The sequence below is a fragment of the Nothobranchius furzeri genome, chromosome 11 (genome assembly GCF_043380555.1).
Source record: "Nothobranchius furzeri strain GRZ-AD chromosome 11, NfurGRZ-RIMD1, whole genome shotgun sequence".
Taxonomy (NCBI): domain Eukaryota; kingdom Metazoa; phylum Chordata; class Actinopteri; order Cyprinodontiformes; family Nothobranchiidae; genus Nothobranchius; species Nothobranchius furzeri.
The window spans coordinates 34,815,166-34,837,061 of NC_091751.1; the positions used below are offsets into that span (position 1 = coordinate 34,815,166).

Consider the following 21,896-nt stretch of genomic DNA (forward strand, 5'->3'; position numbering starts at 1 on the left):
CCGGCGTGAATTTTTGTAAGTCTTGGGTTTTATGTGCATGTGTGAGCATGAGGGAGGGAGTGTATGACTGTGTTTGTGTATGACTGTATATGTCAGGTGGGGCCTTTGGGTCCTCCCCTCTCCTGGAACTTCTCTTGATGATATAGATCTTTGTCCCCCCTCCCCCTGCCAAACCTGGTGTGGGGGCTTGTGCCATGGTCTGCCTGAGTGTTCGTGGCAACCGGGTCTGGGGGTTTAAGATTTTGGCATCTGCCTGATAGATCCCGGTGGCTACCTGGTGGGGTCTGGGTCCCTGGGCTCTGCTGGGTCCCCGGCGGGGGTGGTCACCCCTGGGTCCCGGGTCGCTGGGTCCCGGGCTCGGCCGGCTAGGGGGTGGGAGGCTGCGGGCAGGCCTGTGGGCTTGCCGCTGATATCTCCAGGGACTCTGCCGGCTGCTGGTTGTGGCCCCCCGGGGCGATCCTCTGTGCCTCTCGAGGGGGGCGGGGGCCTTTCTGGTTGCAGTCTCCTTGGGGTTCCTGCATTCTGGGGCAACGCCTGGATCTCTGGTACTTGGAGCTCCCCCCGTCTCCTGCGCATCTTTGGGGGGCGGATCTGTGGTCCCTCACACTCTCTGTTGGACGCTCCTATAGAGAAACCTTAAATAAACAAGCGCGTGTACACACACAGGTGCTCACATGGTGCTCTCAAAAGTATGGGCTTGGGCACGTTAAACACAGGTCTTAAGACTATGGTGGGCACTTAATGCGTTGTGATTTATTATCGTGATTCTTCAGTTAAGCAATGTTGATTATATATATATATATATATATATATATATATATATATATTGTTTTTTTTTTGTTTTTTTTTTTTCATCAAGTTGACGCAGTGATAGGTAGATCTTGTTGTATTGTTGTTGTGTCCCTTTTTTGTGTCCTTTTGTTTTATTTGTCTTTTTCTGCAGGTTTAGAAGCAGACTCTTGTTCATTGTTTATTTTTGTAGAACCCCCCCCCCCCCCCCCCCCTCCACCTTTTCTCTTCCTTTCTCTTTCACCTCTGTCTCCGTGTCTGGTCGGAATTACAAAGCATTCAACAACAATAACAATAAAGTTTTAAGTATCAGGCGTGACATTAAAAGCAAACGCTTTGATGCTCCACCTGAGAATAAATCTGTAAGGCTTGTCACCAGCATTCAGACATCAATTCTGCTTGCTTCACAGCCAGACAGGACACGGTAAAAAAAAAAAAAAAAAAAAAAAAAAGAGTTCAAAAAGCATAAAAACATTAAAAAGGTCAGAAACAGCAGAAAATCTCAGATAGATTAGAATAAACTTACAAGTTAAAACGAGACTCTGGATTTGAGTTTTAGAAATAAAATAAACTGAATTAAATTATTCAGAAATCAAAGAATTAAATTTTTTCGTGTTTTTGATGAAAAACTTCATAATTTCTAGTTTTAAAGAAAATCACGAAAATCTAAAGTTGTTATATTTCATTTTTGAAATCTTCACTAATATCCAGAAGAACGTTTATTTGACTACTAGAACATTCCCGAACCCGTTCAGGATCCGCAGAAAAACCGAACTTGGACCGACTAACTTGAGGCCTGCCCGGTTCTGACGCAGATAAACACCTCTGAGCAAGGCATCACACCTGGGCGGGTTCTGATCCGAACCCGTTCCATCAGAATCCCGGAGGAGGTTCGGTTCTGGTTTCTACAACACGACGCCCGTGTTTACCAATCAGAACCGGAACCCGCTGCTGACCTGATTTCGTCCCCTCCCTGGTTCTGACACTGTGGGTCGGGCCTTTCCGAACCACCATGCTGTCCGACGCCTCGAACCGAACTGACCCATCCAGGCTAATTCTGAGTCTCATGAGCAGTCCGGTACCAGGTCCCCGGAGACCCACCGGGAGACTTACCGAACATATGGATGTGTCCCTTAGTGACCGGGTTGAAGCTCCCGCAGGACAGAAGGATCACGTGCGTCTTACTGGTTTCTGTCATAGTGTCACGGTCCGATCCGGTCAGATTAAGTCCTTCTGTTGTTTCTGGATCCACCGCAGAGATGGAGAGGTGAGGCTGTTTGTGCTGCAGGATGCTGATCGGGCCAGAACCAGGAGCGTCTTAAAGAGACACACGCACTCCCAGCAGCCACCGCGCGGTCCCTAACCAGCATCAGCACCATGCTGATGCTGTTTAGATCCAGGTCCAGGACCAGCCCCATATGGGTCCAGGTCAAGGACCACACTGGGTTCTGGGTCCAGCACCATATGGACCGAGACCCCACCTGACAGATAGTGACAGGCTTCCTCCCTCATGCTCTCACATACAAAGTAAGACACACCCACTCACACACCGTGCAAAGCGACCCACCACTCCTGACCCCAACCAGATGGCCAGCTCCCACTCCTAGCCTCCAGCCTCCTACCCACACCCAAAGACCTATGTGCATGTTTGTGTGGTGACGTGAAGGAGCAGGAGGAGGAAAATGTCTGGGGGGCTTAGACCCTCCAGGGAGCCAGCTCTCCCACTGGCCCCAATAGGCACCCCTGTTCAGGGGCGCAGATAGGATTTTCAAACTGGGGGGGACAAAGTTTCAATGTACCCTCCCCCAAACACATGCACACACACACACACACACACACACACACACACGCATGCACGCACGCACACACACACACACGCACATGCACAAACTATGGCAAGCGCCTTAACTACAGCTCAGTCAGTTTGTGTAATTTCATCCAACGGTTTACGTAAAAACGAACACTTTTATATACGTGTTTGAAGCCATTATGCAGTGGAACGCTGCCAACAAAGCTCTGCCTGATCAAATGATAAATGATTTGCACTTGTATAGCGCCTCTCAGAGTAAGGACTCCAAGCGCTTTACACTACAGTGTATCTTTCATCCATTCACACACACATTCACACAATGATGGTGATGAGCTACGATGTAGCCACAGCTGCCCTGGGGCACACTGACAGAGGTGCCCCACTATTTAATTCAGTCATTTGTTATTCTCCCAATGAATTACTAACCAAAACCTCTTGCTTTATGCAAAACATTAAATGATTTTCAGCGTACCAATCTTTACAGAAAACATAAAAGCTCTAAAAAACTGCACATAAAATATAATAAGAAACGATATTCACTTATCACTTAGAGCAGTGGTTCCCAAACTTTTCAGCCTGACCAACAGATGTTCCTTCACATTTTTACGTTATTTAGAAATTTTCATTATATTTGGAAAGTTTTAATTTATATATAAATTTATAAATGTCTTTTAAAATTTTATATTTTACTTTTTTTACAATTATGTGACACACTTGACCCATACATGACGCATCGGCATCTGCCTCCTTTTACAGCTTTTCTTTTTTACATTGTTGCTACGTCTATCACATTAGCGGTGTTTTTACCATCATTTCTACATCCATCATGTCCCAGAGAAGGTTAAACCAACATCAAACCCAAAGTTTGGAGCTTGTAAACTCCACACACCTCTCGTGCAGCACCATCTGTCTGATGCTGCAGCAGCGTCAATCTTCCCAGCTGGATGAGTGAATTTCTTCATCAGAGTCAATATTCTGCATCATAATCAGAGTCAGTCATTATCAGACAAAGTGATCAGTCAACAAAGACCAGACCTGCCGGCAATTATACGTTTTATCTAATATTTGCGCTATCCATGCTGCCCACATCTCCTCCTCTCCCCGACTGGGAGCCTCACAGGGGGAGGAGTTTTTCAAACTCTTAAAAACTCTCAAACTTTGCTCAGCCTGAAGGTTCCACATCTCCACTGTCTTCTGGTGTAAAGTAGTAACTTCATGAGGGATCATATATGTACATGAAACTTGTTAAAGTCAGCAGTGAGGCTTATAACGAGTAAGTCCCAACACTGACAACAACGTACTGAAACTAGAACCAACATGCATAAACAGACAGATCGGTCCAGCCTACTTACACGGTTGGCCTTTTTTAGATACGCAGTAATCATTGCTTGCCTTTTTCGCTTCATCCTGCATCCTAGCAGCAACCACTTTGGTGCCTCTGGAGTCCGTGTTTGTTTACATCATGCTGCATTCACTGTATTTGGAAAAAGGAGCATCAAGCGCTTAACCTCCGATTTTGTTTTCTTTCTGGCCTTAGTGGGGGTCGGGGGGGGGGGGATCATTAAGACACTTAAAAACCATTAGAACCACCTTAAAATCGACCCTGAAACATACAGGGAGCCAATGCAATGTTTCTAAAACTGGTGTAATGTACTCCTGCCACCTGGTCTTCATCAGGACACGTGCTGCCGAATTTGGTAGTTGTAAACCTGAGACGCTCTTTTTGGGAAGACCAGAAAGCAGGGCATTACAGTAGTCTATTCTACTGGTGATAAAAGCATGCATCAGCATCTCCGTGTTGGCCCGAGAGAGAATAGGGCGGACTCTGGCGATGTTCTTTAGATGATAAAAACCTATTTTGTGATTTTTTTAATGTGTAGGATAAAAGTCAGCTCTGAGTCAAAAATCACACCCAGGTTCTTCACTTGTTCAGTAGGATTAAAAGACAGATTGTAGTTTCGGTAAAAGTTTCTCTCTCTGGGCCTCAGGATCGATAACTAAAACTTCAGTTTTGTCCTTGTTGAGCTGGAGAAAGTTCTCCGCCATCCAGGATTTGATGTCTAATATGCAGTTAAAAGTGCATTCATTGGCTGAGAGTCATCAGGAGACACGGAGATGTACAACTGTGTATCATAACTGTGAAAGTTGACTCCATGTCTCCTAATGACCCCGCCAAGAGGGAGCATATAAAGGTTAAAAAGCACTGGGCCTAAAATTGAACCTTGGGGCACACCACATGTAATCCCATGGACCCTCGAGGAACAGGTATCCAAACTCACCATGAAAGTCCTGTCTGTGAGGTAGGATGTGAACCATCTATGTACAGCACCAGAGGCAGATCTGTTTTAAACAAGTTAAAAGAACTGTGTGGTCTACTGTATCGAAGGCAGCACTTAGGTCCAGTAGAATCAACACAGTTACCTTCAGTTTATCATAATTCAATCTAAAATCATTTAAAATCTTCAAAAGGACCGCCTCTGTGCTGTGGTTCACCCTAAAACCAGAATGAAATTTCTCCAGGACATTATGAGTGTTGATAAAACCATTTAGTTGATTTAAAACCAACTTTTCTAAAATTTAGCTTAAAAATGTTAAGTTAGATACCACTCGATAATTGTTTAAATCATTCAAATCTAAATAGCTTTTTCCTTTCCTGCGAGAGCTGAAAGGCTTCAGGTGTACGGAGAGCTGTAGTCCAGGTGAGACACCCCACACACGTAACACCTGTGGGCAGAGCTACTCTGAACAGCCTTCTGAAGATTCACACCAGGAGCCTAACTGAAGTCTATGGGAAAGTTTTCCAACAGTTCACCTGAGGACACACACTGCTGAGAACATTTTCCTGTCCCAGGTGTGGAAAACGCTCGTCCCAGACTGATCCTCTAACCTACTTGTGATGCACCTGTGGACTCGTCAGCATTTAAGACACCTGATTGTCCACTCGGATCAGAAGCTGCATTCCTCTAACACCTGCGGGAAACATTTCATCACAATCGTCCGTCTGACAGCTCACCTGAGGCCTCACACAGGTGAGCCACCTTACATCTGCAGCATCTGTGGGAAGCGTTTCAAAGACTCTTGGGCTGTGAGGAAACACAGGAAGTTCCACTCTCACGTCAGAACTCGCAGCGCTGGAGGAGACCCGGTCAGCTTCCGGTGGACCGGACCTGGAAGTCTTTAAGAGCCAATCAGACGTTCGTTTGGTGACAAAACCAAACTCTACCAGTGAGCAGTGTTGAAGCTCACCTGGACCAGATCAAGTAACTAAACTCAACAGTTTAACCCTAGCAGAGGTGTGTGCTGGCTCCGCCTCCTTTAACAGATGCTACAGGTATGGCTTCTGCGGATGAATCCGAACACCTGAGAGACGCTCCGGATCAGAACCAATCAAAACTCCTGCTCCAGCTTTCTTGTTAAGTTTTTATTATGCTTAAAAAAGAAAATCCAAGACAAAGGAGGAAGTGATCAAAGAAAGAAAAATATATTCAAATATCTTCATACTTTCTATTCATATCTGATTAATGCAGAGAAAATAATCCTCGTAGTGCTGAAGTCCACTTCAATATAGACTTTATTATAACAAAATAGGCGAGGGTTAAACATCTCATCGTACAAGAACGGACTTTCCACACCTGGAGGGGCAGCAGGGCTCCAGGTCAGGCCACGCCCACACATCGCAGTCCTGGTAAGACACTGATGCTGCTGATGGACGTCGCCATGACGACCTCCAGGCTCCCGCTGGCCTCGCAGAGGGCGCCGCGCCGCGACTCGGTGCGGAAAACACGAAAATGTGCAAATTTAGAGTTTTTATTAAAAAGATTTTAAAACTATTTTTAAAGAGTTTGAGATAAATTTAAATATAAAATCTACTTTAATCTCTGATGGTTCTTTTATTAACATGAATAAGTTTATCTGTAAGGCAAAAAGGTCGTTTTCCTGCAGAAGCTGCTCTAATTACACAAACGTCCGCTTCCTCTTAAAAATAGTTTTATTGTGAATATGAGTGTTCGTACAGCTTTGGGATGTTTGCATAATCATGAGATGAACCATGTAAACTGCATCAGTGTTGGCACAGCGTGGTGAAGCTCCTGGAAGGAAAATGAGTGACTTTAGTCTCCGAGGAATTTTAACGCAAACGGCGCAGCTCACAAAAGAAAACGTTTAACTTTCTATACAAACAGTTTCGTTACCTTTATATATATTTGTTTTTGGCACTGAACTGTTTTAGTCATCGCTGTAGTTTAGTGAGCTGACGGTGTTAATAACCACTGGGCCGGGTTGGTGTGGAGCGGCGTGGCGCCCTCCAGACGCTGCAGCGCCCCGACGAGCGTCCCGCAGCAGCAAGGAGCAAAAAATAAAAATAAAAAATTACGGTGAGCAACGTAAAAAACAGACGTAGAAAGAAGTGGTGACGTCAGACGCTGAGGAGAAAGGGCTGATGGGAAATGAACTGGGGTTAACCGACATGCTGTTAAAGCTCAAACGTGCAAAGTTTTGCTTTTTGTGTCTCCTCTTCCTCTGATCCAACAAACGCCGCCTGAGATGAGGCTCCGCCCAACTGTTTCCTCACAGGACAAAAAAAACCCACAAACAAAAACAAAAGGGTGAAATCTGCTTCGTACGTTTCTTCTGCCTTCGTCACTTCCCACAATTCTTCTGAAGTTCTCCTCCCTTAAACATTAAGGAGCCGTACCGTGCTGTGATGTCACTTCCTGTGTGCTTTACTCAGGAAACTAATGATGAGTCCGTGGGGAGGGTGTGTGTGTGTGTGTGAGTGAAGAGGAGGTGAAGAAGCGTCTCATAACTTCTCCCTGGACAGAACCCAGATGAACGGACCCGACTGCTCCTCGATGATCTGCTTCACCTGGTCGTAGATCTCCTCCAGCGTGTCGCCCTGCACCACGGCTGCAGAACAACAACACGGTTAGCCACCACAACCAATCAGAGCACCAGAACCAGTTCCTGCTAAAGCCTTCTGTGGTTCCGACCCGTGAAATGTTCTGTGAACTCCTGCTCCAGTTTGGCCGCGCGGTCGAAGGTCTTCCTGCCCTGCTCCTCCGTCAGACGCTTGTTCATCTCCCTGCAGGACGGAAACAGCACATCCTGTCAGACTGACCAGAACCGGAACCAGCTGGGGACGATGATCCAGTGGTTCTGACTCACATGATGTTCTCCACAGATTTGGGTTTGATGAAGATGGCGATGGGATGAAGCAGAGCCAGCTGGAGTCTCTTGATGGCGTTTCCTGAAACATCCAGGATGCAGTGTTTCCCCTGAACGCACCACAGAGAACACGTTAACGGGTCAGACGGAACCAACTGGATCCTACCGGACCGGGTCTGTGTGTTGTGTTCGCCGTACCTTCTCCGCCACCGCTCGGACCGACTGCACGCTGGTTCCGTACAGGTGGTTGTTGTACTGGCCCGCCTCGATGAACTTATGTTCCTGGATGTCCTTCTCCATCTGCTCTCTGGACACAACAAAGTGGTAGTCCCGGCCGTCCACCTCGTAGTCCCGCTTCGGCCGGGTCGTATCTGAGACGGAACATAACCACAGCCAACATGATGCTGGTCCAGATGGGACAAATGTGAGGATCAGGTTCTGGACTTACGTGGGACGCAGGAGCCAAATTTATCAGGGAACTCTGAGATCAAGTCGTCGTTGATCCGGTCCTTCATCGGGCCGAGGATGATGACGGGTCGGCTGTAGGTCACTGAGAGGAGAACCAGAACCAGAACCAAGGGTTAGCATCAGGAAACGACCTGCAAGTACTGGTCCCACTGAGGAGCTGGTTGGGTCTCACCTTCCTGCTGAACGACGGGTTCATATGACAGGACGTACTCCTCAGGTCCACCTGGAGACAGAGGTCAGAGATCAGACACACAAAGAAGAAGAAAATATCATTTCTATAGCGCCTCTCAAGATAAAAATCACGAGGCGCTTAACAGGCTGGGGGGTGGGGTTAAGATGAGGCTGCGACAGGACCCTTGTTTGACATCAGGTTTAGGGATGATCATTAATCAGCTGTTGTGGGTTAGTTTTGTTTCCGTAGCCATGGAAACGCTCTAATGCGGACTCAAACATCAGGTGTGATGTCACGCTCCCACTGTCCAATAAGCAGCCAGAGCTCGTTAGTGTTTGCTTGTTAGTGAGTCGGATCGGCGTCAAACTTACGGTAGCTACTCTCGCTATCGCTGGCGTTAGACGTCACGTGTTCTGGAATCAAACACAGGACACAGCGGGTCAGCCAGCGCCGTCCGAATTAACCTCAAAAACCCAGAATGAACTTTACTCTTCATCACATGTTCAGACCCAGCCTCGCAAAACAAGAGGTTCTGGACCCAGACCCAAACGGGGAACATGAAGATGGGCGGAACCGTTTCACCAACAGACTGAAGAGCGATTTCAGGTCATTCACACCGGTGCTGGGCTTCTCACGATAAAAATGTAATTAGTTACAAGTTAGTAACTTAGTTACCACATTGTAAAAGTAATTGGTTACCTAGCAAAGTAAATTACATTACTTTATGTTCTATAACGTGAAAGATTCTTCCTCTCTAGAACGTTCTCATGGATATCTGGAGTGTTGGTTCCTACGGGGAACAGTAGAAGTATGGACATCTGCCTGATCAATCCCGGTGGCTGCCTAGTGGGGTCTGGGTCACTGGGCTCTGCTGGGTCCCCGGCGGGGGGTGGTTGCCCCTGGGTCCCGGGCTCAGCCGGCTAGGGGGTGGGAGGCTGCGGGTGGGCCTGTGGGCTTGCCGCTGATGTCTCCCGGGACTCTGCCGGCTGCTGGTTGTGGCCCCCGGGGGCGATCCTCTGTGCCTCTCGAGGGGGGCGGGGGCATTTCTGGTTGAAGTCTCCTTGGGGTTCCAGTGTTCTGGGGCAGCGCCTGGATCTCTGGGACTTGGAGCTCCCCCCGTCTCCTACACATCTTTGAGGGGCAGATCTGTGGTCTCTCACACTCTCTATTGGACGCTCCTATAGAAAAACCTTACATAAACAAGCGCGTGTACACACACAGGTGCTCACATGGTGCTCTCAAAAGTATGGGCTTGGGCACGTTAAACACAGGTCTGAAGGCTATGGTGGGCACTTAATGTACTGTGATTTATTATCGTGTGACTGTTCAGTTAAGCAATGTTGATTATATATTTCTTCATCAAGTTGACGCAGTGATAGCTTGATCTTGTTGTATTGTTGTTGTGTCCAATTTCGCTTTCGCTTTTTTTTCTAGTCTTTTTCTGCAGGTCTAGAAGCAGACTCTTGTTCATTATTGTTTATTTTTGTGGACCCCCCCCTCCCCCCTCTCACCCCACCTTTTGTCTTTTCCTTTCTCTTTCACCTCTGTCTCCGTGTCTGGTCAGAATTACAAAGCATTCAAAAACAATAACAATAAAGTTTTAAGTATCAGGCGTGACATTAAAAGCAGAAGCTTTGATGCTCCACCTGAGAGTAAATCTGCAAGGCTTGTTACCAGCATTCAGACATCAATTCTGTTTGCTTCACAGCCAGACAGGACACGTAAAAAAAAAAAAAAAAAAAAAGTATGGACATCTGGAACACATATCCAGTTGGCTTAATAAATGTTAAAAAAGACTACCATCATTTTAGGGATTATCAGAGTTCTCTAACTTGATCCTTACTAGTACAGATTGAACCCTTCGTTAGAATTTCCATAGAACATCTTAGCTGTTGATGTTTTTATTTAAACTAATAACAGAAAACAATTAGCGCTATGATTACTGCTGTATAACATTACAGAGAGGTCCGATTGTTAATTACATGTCAAAATGGCTTGCTACAGCCGTGGTATCATCTTGCCTGTACTGTTTCACTCATCTCCTCACCCTGGGCACAGCCACTGCTGCAGCTCACCGCTCCTCACGTGGATGGGTCACATGGTGATTTAATTTCATCAGTGTGTGACAACTAATGAGACTTTAACATAAATAATTAATATTCAAAACAAAATTATTTAAAGCTTTTTTTGGTTAAGTCATTTTTTTCATAATTTTTTTAAAATGTGCCTGTAATTTATATATTTTTTATTTAACTTATATTTTTCTTCCCAGGAGGATAAACTGCTTGAGATGTGACATCTTGTTTTCGAGCAGGTCCTCCTACCATACAACAAGTAAAGAATAAGAAGGCAAAGTCGTTGAACCACAACAAACTAAGAGATAAAAAAATAACACTTGCTGTGGCTTACCCCATGTATCTATAGGCATACTTGTAACAATATAAAATGCACATACACAATCATTAACAAATTAAAATTTAACGATAGAAAAACAACATAAATTGAGTGCGGCTACGATATTAAACACAATAGGCAAAACTATTACAAGTTGGCTTCACACATTTATATCTGGAGGTGCTTCTGAAGACCAGATGAAGTCCAGCTGATTGCTCCTTCCAGGCTGTTGCTCCCAGACTTTGGAGCGTCTTATCCGTACGGAGTTCTGACAGCCTGGTGACCTTTAGAGACCCTGTCATTTAAATCTGCTTTAACCTAAATCTACTGTTTTTCTTCTTTTACAACTAGAATTTATATAATCTTTCATTTATTTTATGACATTAATGATCATTTTATAACTTCATGACTATATTTAGTTATTTTTAGGATTATGATTGAGTGGGCTCTGTGATGAGTGCTACAGAAGTAACATTAATGCCAACTGAAGGAAAAATAGCTTTCACATATATTTAATAACAAAAATGCACAGAGTCTTCACCAAGGCAGGCTGCCTAGATGTCTCGTCTGATTGGTTTTTCCCACTGAAATGCCGCTCCAACACCAAACTGGTGTGCCTTCAGAAAACCTCAAACCGTTTAAAAGAAGGATTCACGTCCACTTAAGTGCACGACTCCACACCGGAGCTGACGAAGAAGTCTAAATCAGCCTCTAGTGTCGTTTTGGTGAATGCTGCTCTCTCCCTCACCCGCTCGCCTGCCTCGGGGCTGAGAGACAGCCATTTTTGCCAGCTCTAGCAGCACCGTGTAAGGAAAACAAAATGGGAATATAACCAAAATATCCAGCTTTGTCACGATGTGCTCATCTCTGAACACACACACACACACACACACACACACACACACACACACACACACACACACACACACGCACGCACACACTGCTGCTCTCGTAACAGGAAAAAACCCGGATGTCTATAAAAGTTGACACAACAGATCCCGGACCAGCCAGGAGCGCTAGAAAAAACCCAGCTTTGATGATCTCGTCGTTTCAAATCGATAAAACGATAATCGTTCAGCTCTACATGAAAACACGCCGAGACCAAACAAGTGGACGGGTTCTGAAGGTTCTGAAGTGAGGAGGGGTGGGTGGGGTTCTCAGAATCTATCAGGATCCGGCCCGTCTCCTTAGAAAGGAACAAAAACTAAAAGTTTCCTATAAAAACATAAAAGTTATAATAAAATAAAATAAAAGCAGAACAACAGTTTTTCACTTTCCTGCATCTGTAGCAACTTTTCTGGTTTTCATAGCAACCGCAGATAAAACTATTTCTACTTCATTAAAACAAGAACAATGAGTAAAATTCTGTGAAATCCAAATCAAAGCCTTTGTCTGGTTTCTGATCTGAGAGGATCCTTGTGGGGGTGCTGCTGTTTACTTGTTGTTGTTTACTCACTGTGACTTTTGGGCATCATGTCATCGTTGTTGTCCTGCAATAAGCAGCAGCAGAAAGAAAAACCACAGAAACAAGAAGTTACTGGGTTCCAGTGACAGACGGAGAGAGCAGAGGAGGTGGCTGTCACGGCGTCAGGGCGGCCATGTTGGCTCCAAACAGGAAGAGATAAGAGGAGCTTCCTGTTCAGGTTCCAGATCAGTTGTAGTCTTATCATTTTCTCATTTATCGTATGTGATGATGGCTGCATCACCGCCTGCCCCATCGCCGTGACGACCGCCTAGCATCACGCCGCTACCAGCTGATCTCTCTTCCTGCCACCGACCAATCGGCTGTCCAGTACTTACGGTCGACGTCGCTGGTCTCCTGCTCGCTCGACTCTTTGCTCTTGTAGAACGGAAACTTTCGGGCAAAGAGGTTCTTTTTACGCTTGTCATTGATGGACTGCTGAGGAGGAGGAGGAGGTGATGGGGTAAACACAAACAGGAGGAGATGAGGGGGTTCTGATGGTGTCGGTTCTGACAGAATCAGGAGTTCTGATACTAAAGATAAACAAAACTGTAATCTAAGAACCAAGCTGGATCAGAACTGGGCCATGCGATTCCGGTTCTGACCCCTTTCTGTAGGTATCATGACTGAGGCTGGGGTTTCCCAGAGGGACTGTGAAGGCAGAATAGTGAAGAAGAGGAGGAAGCGTGCTGAAGACGTGCAGAAGCTACAAGATGATCCACTATGGGTCAGGTCCTGGTCCTACCGGACCTGATCTGAAGACAGGTCCGTTTCTCTATCAGCTGTCTATAGAGCTCTGGGAGTTGACGTCACTTCTCCCAGCATGCAACAGTTCAAATTGAAACGGCACCATCTTGGCAGGCAGTAGACCGCATCTAGGCTATTTATTATTGTAAGAAAACTCAGGATGCCAGAACAGACGCGGACGAAACAAGGGAAGAGCCTTCTACAGGATTCCCCAAGATCCGGAACGCCGCAAACATTGGATCATCCTAATAAAACGCGCTAGTGACCGGGCTGAAATGAAGCTGTGGGATCCCGATAGTAAAGGTTTTCGCTTATGCAGCGACCACTTCATATCAGGTACTTAAACCAACGTTTCCTCAACTGTGTATGGTATTTATTTTAAATGCTTTTATTATGATTCTTAGTGGGCTTCCTAAACTTATTTTGGCGTGGCTTTTTCTGTCTTATTACTCATAGCAACAAGTAAACATCACGTAAAATGTTGTCTCGTGCTTCTGCGTGCTGCCGTTTACGTGGTTTATGATCACAGCAATTAACCGGCTAAGCTGTATTTAATTTTAAGCAATGGTTGATCAATTGTCAGATCACACATAAAAATCACTTTGGATTGCTATTATCTGTCTCACCGAGACAGATCTCAGACAGATTCTGAGACGCTCCTGCCTGACATATTTATTTTATTCACGGAAAAAAATCAGTCTAGTGATTTCTCTTGGCGTTCAGTTTATACATTTGTAGCGGAAATCCACACTTTATATCCTCGGGTTAACTTTGTTTGGACTCACACGGAGAAGAACAATAACATTTTCACTCAAAAGTTTCTTTCACAATTAGCAGAAAAAAGGGGGAATTTGAAACTGGCCTACAATCGTATAAATTCCGATTTTCGAACATCTGGCTAACTCCTACATTTTGTCCCAGGAACGTAAATTTTACCACTTCTTTTCCCTCCTTAAGCAATCAAGAAGCCGGACATTATCAGGACTTGGTCTGTCTTACCTCAACCTGCCAAGAACTGACTCTCCCCAAGGCCGGGATGCTTGTCAAACTTCTCAAGGGTCATTCTGGAAGATTCCAGGATTTAGTCTTTATGAAAACCCTGGTATTTTTCAGTTTATCCATAATCAAAAGGTGTTTTAGGTTGTTCACCATTAAAATTCAAGGTGTTCCAAGTAAATGTTTAAACTTTTATCATTTACAAACCTAAACTGCTTGTGTTTTTTTCTTTCATGTTAACTTCTGCCATTGTGTTTCACCAGTTCAAAACCATTCTAAAAGTGATACAGTCAAGCTTAAGACCTGAAGTTAGTTCTTTTCTGTTTAAAGTCATACTTTTTGATGCTTTATTTGGAATTACTTTGTTAAAATTGTGAGCATGAATCTCTCATGGTTGGAAGACTGGGTTATTTGAAAGAGCCACAGTGCCATCAAGTGGTTAATGAGTGAAATACATGTGGGTGTGACCAAGAAGTTTATAAAACCAGAGTTCAGACCTCGTTCGCGGTGGTAGGAGAAATAAGAAAAGGATGCCTTAAGCACAAATCCCTGCGGGCTGTTTCCATCTGGCCTAGCAGGACCCGGCGCTTTACAGTTGTCAAGTAATTAGCTCTCAAAAGTTACGGTAAAACTTTGAAGCAGCTCAGTTTGTTTTGTTTTGACTTCCTACGTGAAACCAGAAGTCTGCGTGTTCGGTCGAGTTCTCACATTAAGAGTAAAAGCAATTTGGAACAGTTTGATGATTCGGCTCCGTTTGGGATAATTTGGGCCCGCGATCTGAATTCCACGTTTCGAGGCCGCTAAAGTGAAGGAACCTTGAGTCAAGCCACTACGGGAGAGCACCTCCTTCTACATACCACAGATGCCGTTGACCTAAGCTGAGGTGCCAAAAGGTCCTACGGCCCCTGAAGACCGCATTCAAGCTTCTGGACCCAACTGAACCAGCACACAGGACACCTCTTTGGCGACGGAAAAAGGTATGTGAAGCATCTTAGCTGGCTGACTTATGTGCTAAGCCCGATTAGTGAATTCAGATTTGTCCATTTCTTTAATGGCGTGTTTTTATTTCGATCCCAGATTCACGTTAGCCTTCATGATCCCCTTCCTTCTTCTGCCATAACAAGCCACACACACACACACACACACACACACACACACACACACACACACACACACACACACACACACACACACACACACACACACACACACACACACTTTGTTACCCTTTCAGAAATTATTCCTAAGTTACTATAATCCTATGTGTCACCAAATTTCCACTTTATTACAAATCAGTTATTCCATATCACTGCCATAAAGCTTTGGGTTAACAATTGTCTTAATTCCATGCATGAAACGATAAGCTGTGTTTGGTTCTTTTGTCCATGCCTTAACTGATGTTTGTAATTTTCATCTAAACGATCCAGTTTTGTAACTCACAAAACGTAAATAACGCCTGATCATTGTCTAGTAATTCTCGGGAATAATCGGCGAATTGTGTCAAGAATTCATCCTTTAGATTAATTTGTGGTGTTAACTCTGAGACTGATTACATTGCAAAGATATAGATATTAAATCCAACGGTCCAGTTCCGGAAACTGGTGGTGCCCCGATTAAACAAGCTAAATCTACACCACATTTGAAATATAGATATAAATCTATATTTATTGCTACACATTCAAACAACACAGCACTCTATTTAAACTTCTTACATGTAAATCTATGTATTTGTGTTTTTGTTTAATTAGTTTTATAAATTATAAATGTCAGGACTTCACAATTCCGGTAAGAAGTCCGCTCCGACAGCTTCTGGAGTTTTTAAAGTATCCCAGGGGCACGGTAAGGGTCGGAGATGTTAAGTCTATTTAATTTCTGACTATATATAATGATTTCTTCGGTTTTAAAGTGTGAAGTAAACTCCGATGGGAGTAAAATCCAAGCCGATCCCGTTCATTTTGTTTACCTTTGCCTGCCAACATGGCGTCTACTCTGAGAGTCACGTGACGTCCGGAGCTCTATCGATCCCAAACAAACCCTAATTAATCATTCGTTTGTAATAAACTAATCAAAGGAATCAGACGACTTAAGATTTTTTTTCTTCAGAGTAAAAACAAACATTGATGCCAATTCGTCAGAATTCCAGAAGGATTCCCAGCTGGGAATACCAGAACCAAACAAATATACATTTATGAACTTGCAGATTGGTGTTGGAGCCACTAGAGGGTGGCATGGTGCCCTGCAAACAGCTGATTGTTTTTATAATTACCACATCCGGATAGTTTGCTTTGTTAATCAGATTCAGATCAATAGTTTATAAAACTAGAATCTGTTAACCCAGTTGCTGTTAGCATGGTTACCATGGCAACGAAGGAGAGGAAGCAGCCAGTCAGACATCAATGCCAAGCGTTTCATTGTGTAAGAGGAGGAGGCAGGGGATGGGGGGGTCATGCGTGTTTTGTGGGGAACGTTTTGGTGACGCGTGATAAAGCTGGCTAAAGGAGGCGGAGCTCCTACTGCTGGTCAACCTGAACATGCTGCTACCGTTGTAAACATTAGTGTCATTAGTAGGAGATCAGAAGGCAGCGGCTTGAACATGTTATAAACACACGGAACCAACACGCTACAGACACACGGGACCAACACGCTACAGACACACGGAACCAACATGCTACAGACACACGGGACCAACACGCTACAGACACACGGGACCAACACGCTACAGACACACGGGACCAACACGCTACAGACACACGGGACCAACACGCTACAGACACACGGGACCAACACGCTACAAACACGGGATCAACACGCTACAGACACACGCGATCAGCACGCTACAGACACACGGGATCAACACGCTACAACACATGGGACCAACACGCTACAGTCACACGGGATCCACATGCTACAGACACACGGGATCAACACGCTACAGACACAGGATCTACATGCTACAGACACACGGGATTAACACGCTACAGACACAGGATCTACATGCTACAGACACACGGGATCAACACGCTACACGCACGGGATCAACACGCTACAGACACACGGGACAAACACCCTACACGCACGGGATCAACATGCTACAAACACACGGGACCAACACGATACAGACACACTGGATCAACACGCTACAGACAGACGGGATCAACATGCTACAGACACATGGGATCAACACGCTACAGACACATGGGATCAACACGTTACAGATACACGGGATCAACACGCTACAGACACACGGGATCAACACGCTACGGACACACGGGACCAACACGCTACACACATGGGATCTACACGCTACACACATGGGATCTACATGCAACAGACACACGGGATCAACACCCTACAGACACACGGGACCAACACGCTACAGACACACGGGACCAACACGCTAAACACACGGGATCTACATGCAACAGACACACGGGACAAGCACGCTACACACACGGGATCAACATGCTACAGACACACGGGGCCAACATGCTACAGACACACGGGATCAACACGCTACACACACACACACACAGGATCAACACGCTACAGACACACGGGATCAACAAGCTACAGACACACAGGATCAACACGCTACAGTCACACGGGACCAACATGCAACATACACAAGACCAACACGCTACAGTCACACAGGACCAACACGCTACAAACGGGACCAACACGCTACAGACACACGGGATTAAAACACTACAGACACACGGGACCAACATGCTACAGACACACAGGATCAATACGCTACAGACACACGGGACCAACACGCTACACACACACACGGGATCAACATGCTACAGACACACAGGACCAACACACTACACACACGGGATCTATATGCTACAGACGCACAGGACCAACACGCTACACACACGGGATCAACATGCTACAGACACACAGGACCAACATGCTACAGACCCGAGACCAACATGCTACAGACACTAGACCAACATGCTACAGTCACACAGGACCAACATGCTACACATGGCACCAACATGCTACAGACATATGGGATCAAAACGCTACAGACACACGGGACCAACACGCTTCAGACAAACAAGATCAACATGCTACCGACACACAGGATCAACAGGCTACAGACACACACAAGATCAACATGCTACACACACAAGGGATCAACACGCTACACACACACACACACACACAGGATCAACACTCTACAGACACACGGGACCAACACGCTTCAGACAAACAGGATCAACACGCTACAGACACACAGGACTAACACGCTACAGACACACACAAGATCAACATGCTACACACACACGGGATCAACACGCTATACACACACACACACAGGATCAACACGCTACAGACACACGGGACCAACATGCTACAGACACACGGGACCAACACGCTACAGACACACAAGACCAACCTGCTACAGACACATGGGACCAACCTGCTACACATGAAAGATGCAGCAGAAACTACCTGAAGTGAAACCATCTGGAGTTTTAACTCCAATCCGGTCCAACTCACCCCTCGGTCTCGAGACTTGGCATTAAACTTCACCGTCTTTAACCTTGCTCTCTCCTTCTTCTCCACCCTTCAGAGAAAACCACAGAAGACAAAACAGCTCAACTTCTCTCTTACAAAAACAAGAAGTTTGACCAAAAGGGCATCCTGGACCTGAGGACATCCACCCATGGAAGGATCTTTAGTATTTGTGGTTTTATTTTTGCTCATCAGTAAAACTCTCCAGCAGAAGATGAATAAAATGTTCATACGGATTTTTTCTGATGTCGTTAGAAATCAAACAGATCTGAGATCAGAACTGAAGACAGACCAATATACCTCGGTTGTACAGCAGAATTAAATTCAGACACATCCATGGGCAGCTCAGTGCTGCAGCAGAGTTATAATGAATGCCCTGAAACATAGCTGTAAAGGGAAATTTCCCTTTATTCATCGGTTTTCTATTCAACACTCGGTCTGTTCAATAATTTGGTTGGTTAACTTTGTTTAAAGGTGTGGAAAACTGAAAATCAAGTTTTAATGACTATCTCTGATTCTAACCTATCTCCTGTATCAACTTCTGAAAGAAAACAGACGGTGAAACTCCAAGATTAAAAAAGCCATCGGCTGACCGCTACATAACAGCAAACCCCAAATCTGTCCCTCTGTAATCAGAGAGATGTTTGTGGGACTGACCTTCTCTTGCTTGGGATGACTCCCACCTCCTCCTGCTCCCCCTGAGGAGTCAGGTGCCGGGCCTGCCACCATTCGTCATCCGAGGCGTTAACCACATGGAGGATGTCCCCGAACTGGAAGTTCAGGCCCTGACTGGGAAGTCCTGAGTCCCTCGTTTTATCGTAGTCAAACAGAGCTCTGCAGCACGCAAACACACACACACACACGCACACGCACACACACACACACACACATCAAAACTTCAGTCCAGATTAAAAAAATTTATTGTTCATTTTCTACCTGAACCTAAACCTGCTTTCTGCCCTCCAGGTGACCTTTGACCCTACCTGACGTAAAGTGACCTCTTCTGACTGGTCCGTAAAGATCCAGATCCAGAGCTGATGCTACTGTTCATCATCTGCTCCCTCAGGTCGTGGATCTTGGCCTCAAAGCGGCTGTACTCTGAGACGAGACCAAGCCTGTAAGCGATTAGCAACACAGCACAGGTCACATGACCACCACAGTCAGCTCACCTTCTGGCCTGTAGTGGGCAACGATGGCCACAGTCTGCCCGGCATTCTTCAGGGCGGCGGCGGCCTGCTCATGAGTGGCGTTTCGGAGGTCCACCCCGTTCACCTGGAAACAGGAAGTTCTGTTTTAATTAGACCCAAACAAATAAAGTATTTGTTCTGAAAACAGAAAAAATGCTGGAAGTGCTGCAGGGGTGTAAGAAATGTTATCTGGTGCTCTATTTTGCCAACAAAGTATTTGTTCTGTTGGAACTTCCTGTTGGTCTCCAGGTCTCAGGTGTGTGTACTCACAGAGACCAGGCGATCTCCTTTCCTCAGCTCCCCGCTGAGGTCAGCTGGACCTCCGGCAAGGATGAAGGAGATGAAGATGCCCTCCCCATCCTCCCCACCCACAATGTTGAAGCCCAGACCTGTTGCTCCTCTGTGCAGAACCACCTTCCTGGGCTCCCTGTTGGAGGACACAGCTGTCAATCACCCTGAAGTCATGTGACCTGACTCAGAGGAAGAACCACAGGGATGATGTGTCAGGTTTCTGCCACTAGCGGGTGCAGCAGCAGTTCCTCATCCAACCATCCCACCAGCAGAATTCATTCCTTCATAGAAAACATTCATGTTCTCACCGTGTGACGTCGTCTTCTCCCAGCATGCTCTTCGGCGTGGGTGAGTAGAGCCCTGGCGATGCTGGCGGGGGGAGGGTCTGAGCCAGGAAGTTGGGGGGGCTGATATGGTTCTCTGTGTGCTGCGAGTACGCTGGAATGCAGACAGTGAACCGAGTCAGGAACACTCGACTAGACCCGTTTTCTCTACAGGACCTCCTCCTCCTCGCTCCACCTGATCCTCCAACTTCTTCTTACCTGTCAGGCTCCTGTTACCATGTAACAGGGCCCGACAGTGTGTGTGTGTGTGTGTAACTGAGACGATGAAACACACAAGTGTGTTTAGGAGCTGAGCTCCCTCAGAAGGAGCAGGAAAAAGGAGGGAAGCAGCAGTGGGAATATTGACCTCTTGTGTATGATGTCATGCCGCTCATGGGACCGCCCCCTTCGCCAAGATGGATGGCAAAGAACCTGTTTACACTCGCTGCACTGCACCAACACCCCAGGATGTGAACTACACTCGTCCTTTTATTCCCTCTTTCAAAATAAAATAAAAAAAAAGTCCAGAAGATGTCTGACGACAGAAAGAACAGATAGAAGATCGTCTCATGAAAAAAGTCAGACAATAACAATGTTCATGCACCCGTGACTAAAGGAGAACAAAGACATACAGCTAATTTGTGATTTGTCTACGGAGATGGAGGGAAACGTGGGTTTGGAGGAGAAGGAGGAGGATCAAGGACAAAAAATACATAAACACAGCAGTAGAAACACTATCTGAGACCAGAGACCCCATAACAGCACTACGCCCTCTGTTGTCCTGGAGGGGAACTGCTACACTAAACTCCTCAGGGAACAAAGTCCAATCTGGGCTTCAGCAGCAGGAGCAGACCTACAACAACGGGGGAGGAGCAGACCTACAGCAGCAGGAGCAGACCTACAACAGTGGGGGAGGAGGAGGAGCAGACCTACAGCAGCAGGAGGAGGAGGAGCAGACCTACAGCAGCAGTGGGAGGAGGAGCAGTCCTACAGCAGCAGGTGCAGTCCTACAGCAGCAGGAGCAGACCTACAGCAGCAGGAGGAGGAGGAGGAGCAGACCTACAGCAGCAGGGGGAGGAGGAGCAGTCCTACAGCAGTAGGTGCAATCCTACAGCAGCAGAAGCAGACCTACAGCAGCAGGTGGTCTGCTGTGAGGAGGAACTCACAGCTAGTGATGTCTGGCGGTGCGAGGCTCTCGTTCATGAAGACTCCGGAGGGTTTGGACACCTTCAGATAAACTACATCAGGTGTGTTCTTCAGAGCAGTGACGGCGTGTTCGTGGGTCACCTCCTCCAGACAAACACTGTTTACCTGGACACAAAAAACATGACTGCTGAGTGGGACCCACAGGTCAAAGGTCAACTGAGGACACAAAGACTCACAGCCAGTAGCTTGTCTCCGATCTGCAGCTTCCCGTCTTTCTGAGCCGCTCCGCCTTCGATGATCTTGGTGACGTAGATGCTGTTGTCCCCCGGGATGTGCTGGTTTCCCACTCCGCCCGCTATACTGAACCCCAGACCTGGAACAGCAGGAGACCTCGGTCAGGAGGACTGGACTGGTTTCTGAC

General features: G+C 46.1%; 2 protein-coding genes across 20 annotated transcripts in view; both read right to left on the minus strand.

The window, feature by feature from the left end:
- The window catches only part of nmnat2 (nicotinamide nucleotide adenylyltransferase 2), a 12,862-nt gene extending 10,484 nt beyond the window's left edge, over positions 1 to 2,378 (minus strand). The window contains exon 1 of the mRNA XM_015956516.3: positions 1,903 to 2,378. Within this exon, the coding sequence (XP_015812002.1) occupies positions 1,903 to 1,987 (85 nt within the window). The 5' untranslated portion in view covers positions 1,988 to 2,378. The remainder of the gene's footprint in view (positions 1 to 1,902) is intronic.
- A 3,627-nt stretch (positions 2,379 to 6,005) lies between these two features.
- The window catches only part of dlg1b (discs large MAGUK scaffold protein 1b), a 123,639-nt gene continuing 107,748 nt past the window's right edge, over positions 6,006 to 21,896 (minus strand). For 13 of the 19 annotated variants that reach the window (XM_054743688.2, XM_054743679.2, XM_054743672.2 and 10 more), the window contains 16 exons: positions 21,712 to 21,848; positions 21,496 to 21,640; positions 20,315 to 20,444; positions 19,986 to 20,142; positions 19,698 to 19,800; positions 19,512 to 19,626; positions 19,186 to 19,362; positions 18,514 to 18,580; positions 12,597 to 12,696; positions 8,774 to 8,815; positions 8,403 to 8,453; positions 8,211 to 8,312; positions 7,961 to 8,133; positions 7,763 to 7,872; positions 7,588 to 7,679; positions 6,006 to 7,504 (listed from right to left, as the gene is read on the minus strand). In XM_054743688.2, the coding sequence (XP_054599663.2) occupies positions 7,398 to 7,504; positions 7,588 to 7,679; positions 7,763 to 7,872; positions 7,961 to 8,133; positions 8,211 to 8,312; positions 8,403 to 8,453; positions 8,774 to 8,815; positions 12,597 to 12,696; positions 18,514 to 18,580; positions 19,186 to 19,362; positions 19,512 to 19,626; positions 19,698 to 19,800; positions 19,986 to 20,142; positions 20,315 to 20,444; positions 21,496 to 21,640; positions 21,712 to 21,848 (1,808 nt within the window). In that variant the 3' untranslated portion in view covers positions 6,006 to 7,397. Of the gene's footprint in view, positions 7,505 to 7,587; positions 7,680 to 7,762; positions 7,873 to 7,960; positions 8,134 to 8,210; positions 8,313 to 8,402; positions 8,454 to 8,773; positions 8,816 to 12,252; positions 12,287 to 12,596; positions 12,697 to 18,513; positions 18,581 to 19,185; positions 19,363 to 19,511; positions 19,627 to 19,697; positions 19,801 to 19,985; positions 20,143 to 20,314; positions 20,445 to 21,495; positions 21,641 to 21,711; positions 21,849 to 21,896 lie in introns of all 19 variants that reach the window. The other 6 variants (XM_054743673.2, XM_015956446.3, XM_054743713.2 and 3 more) reach the window with 3 other exon arrangements.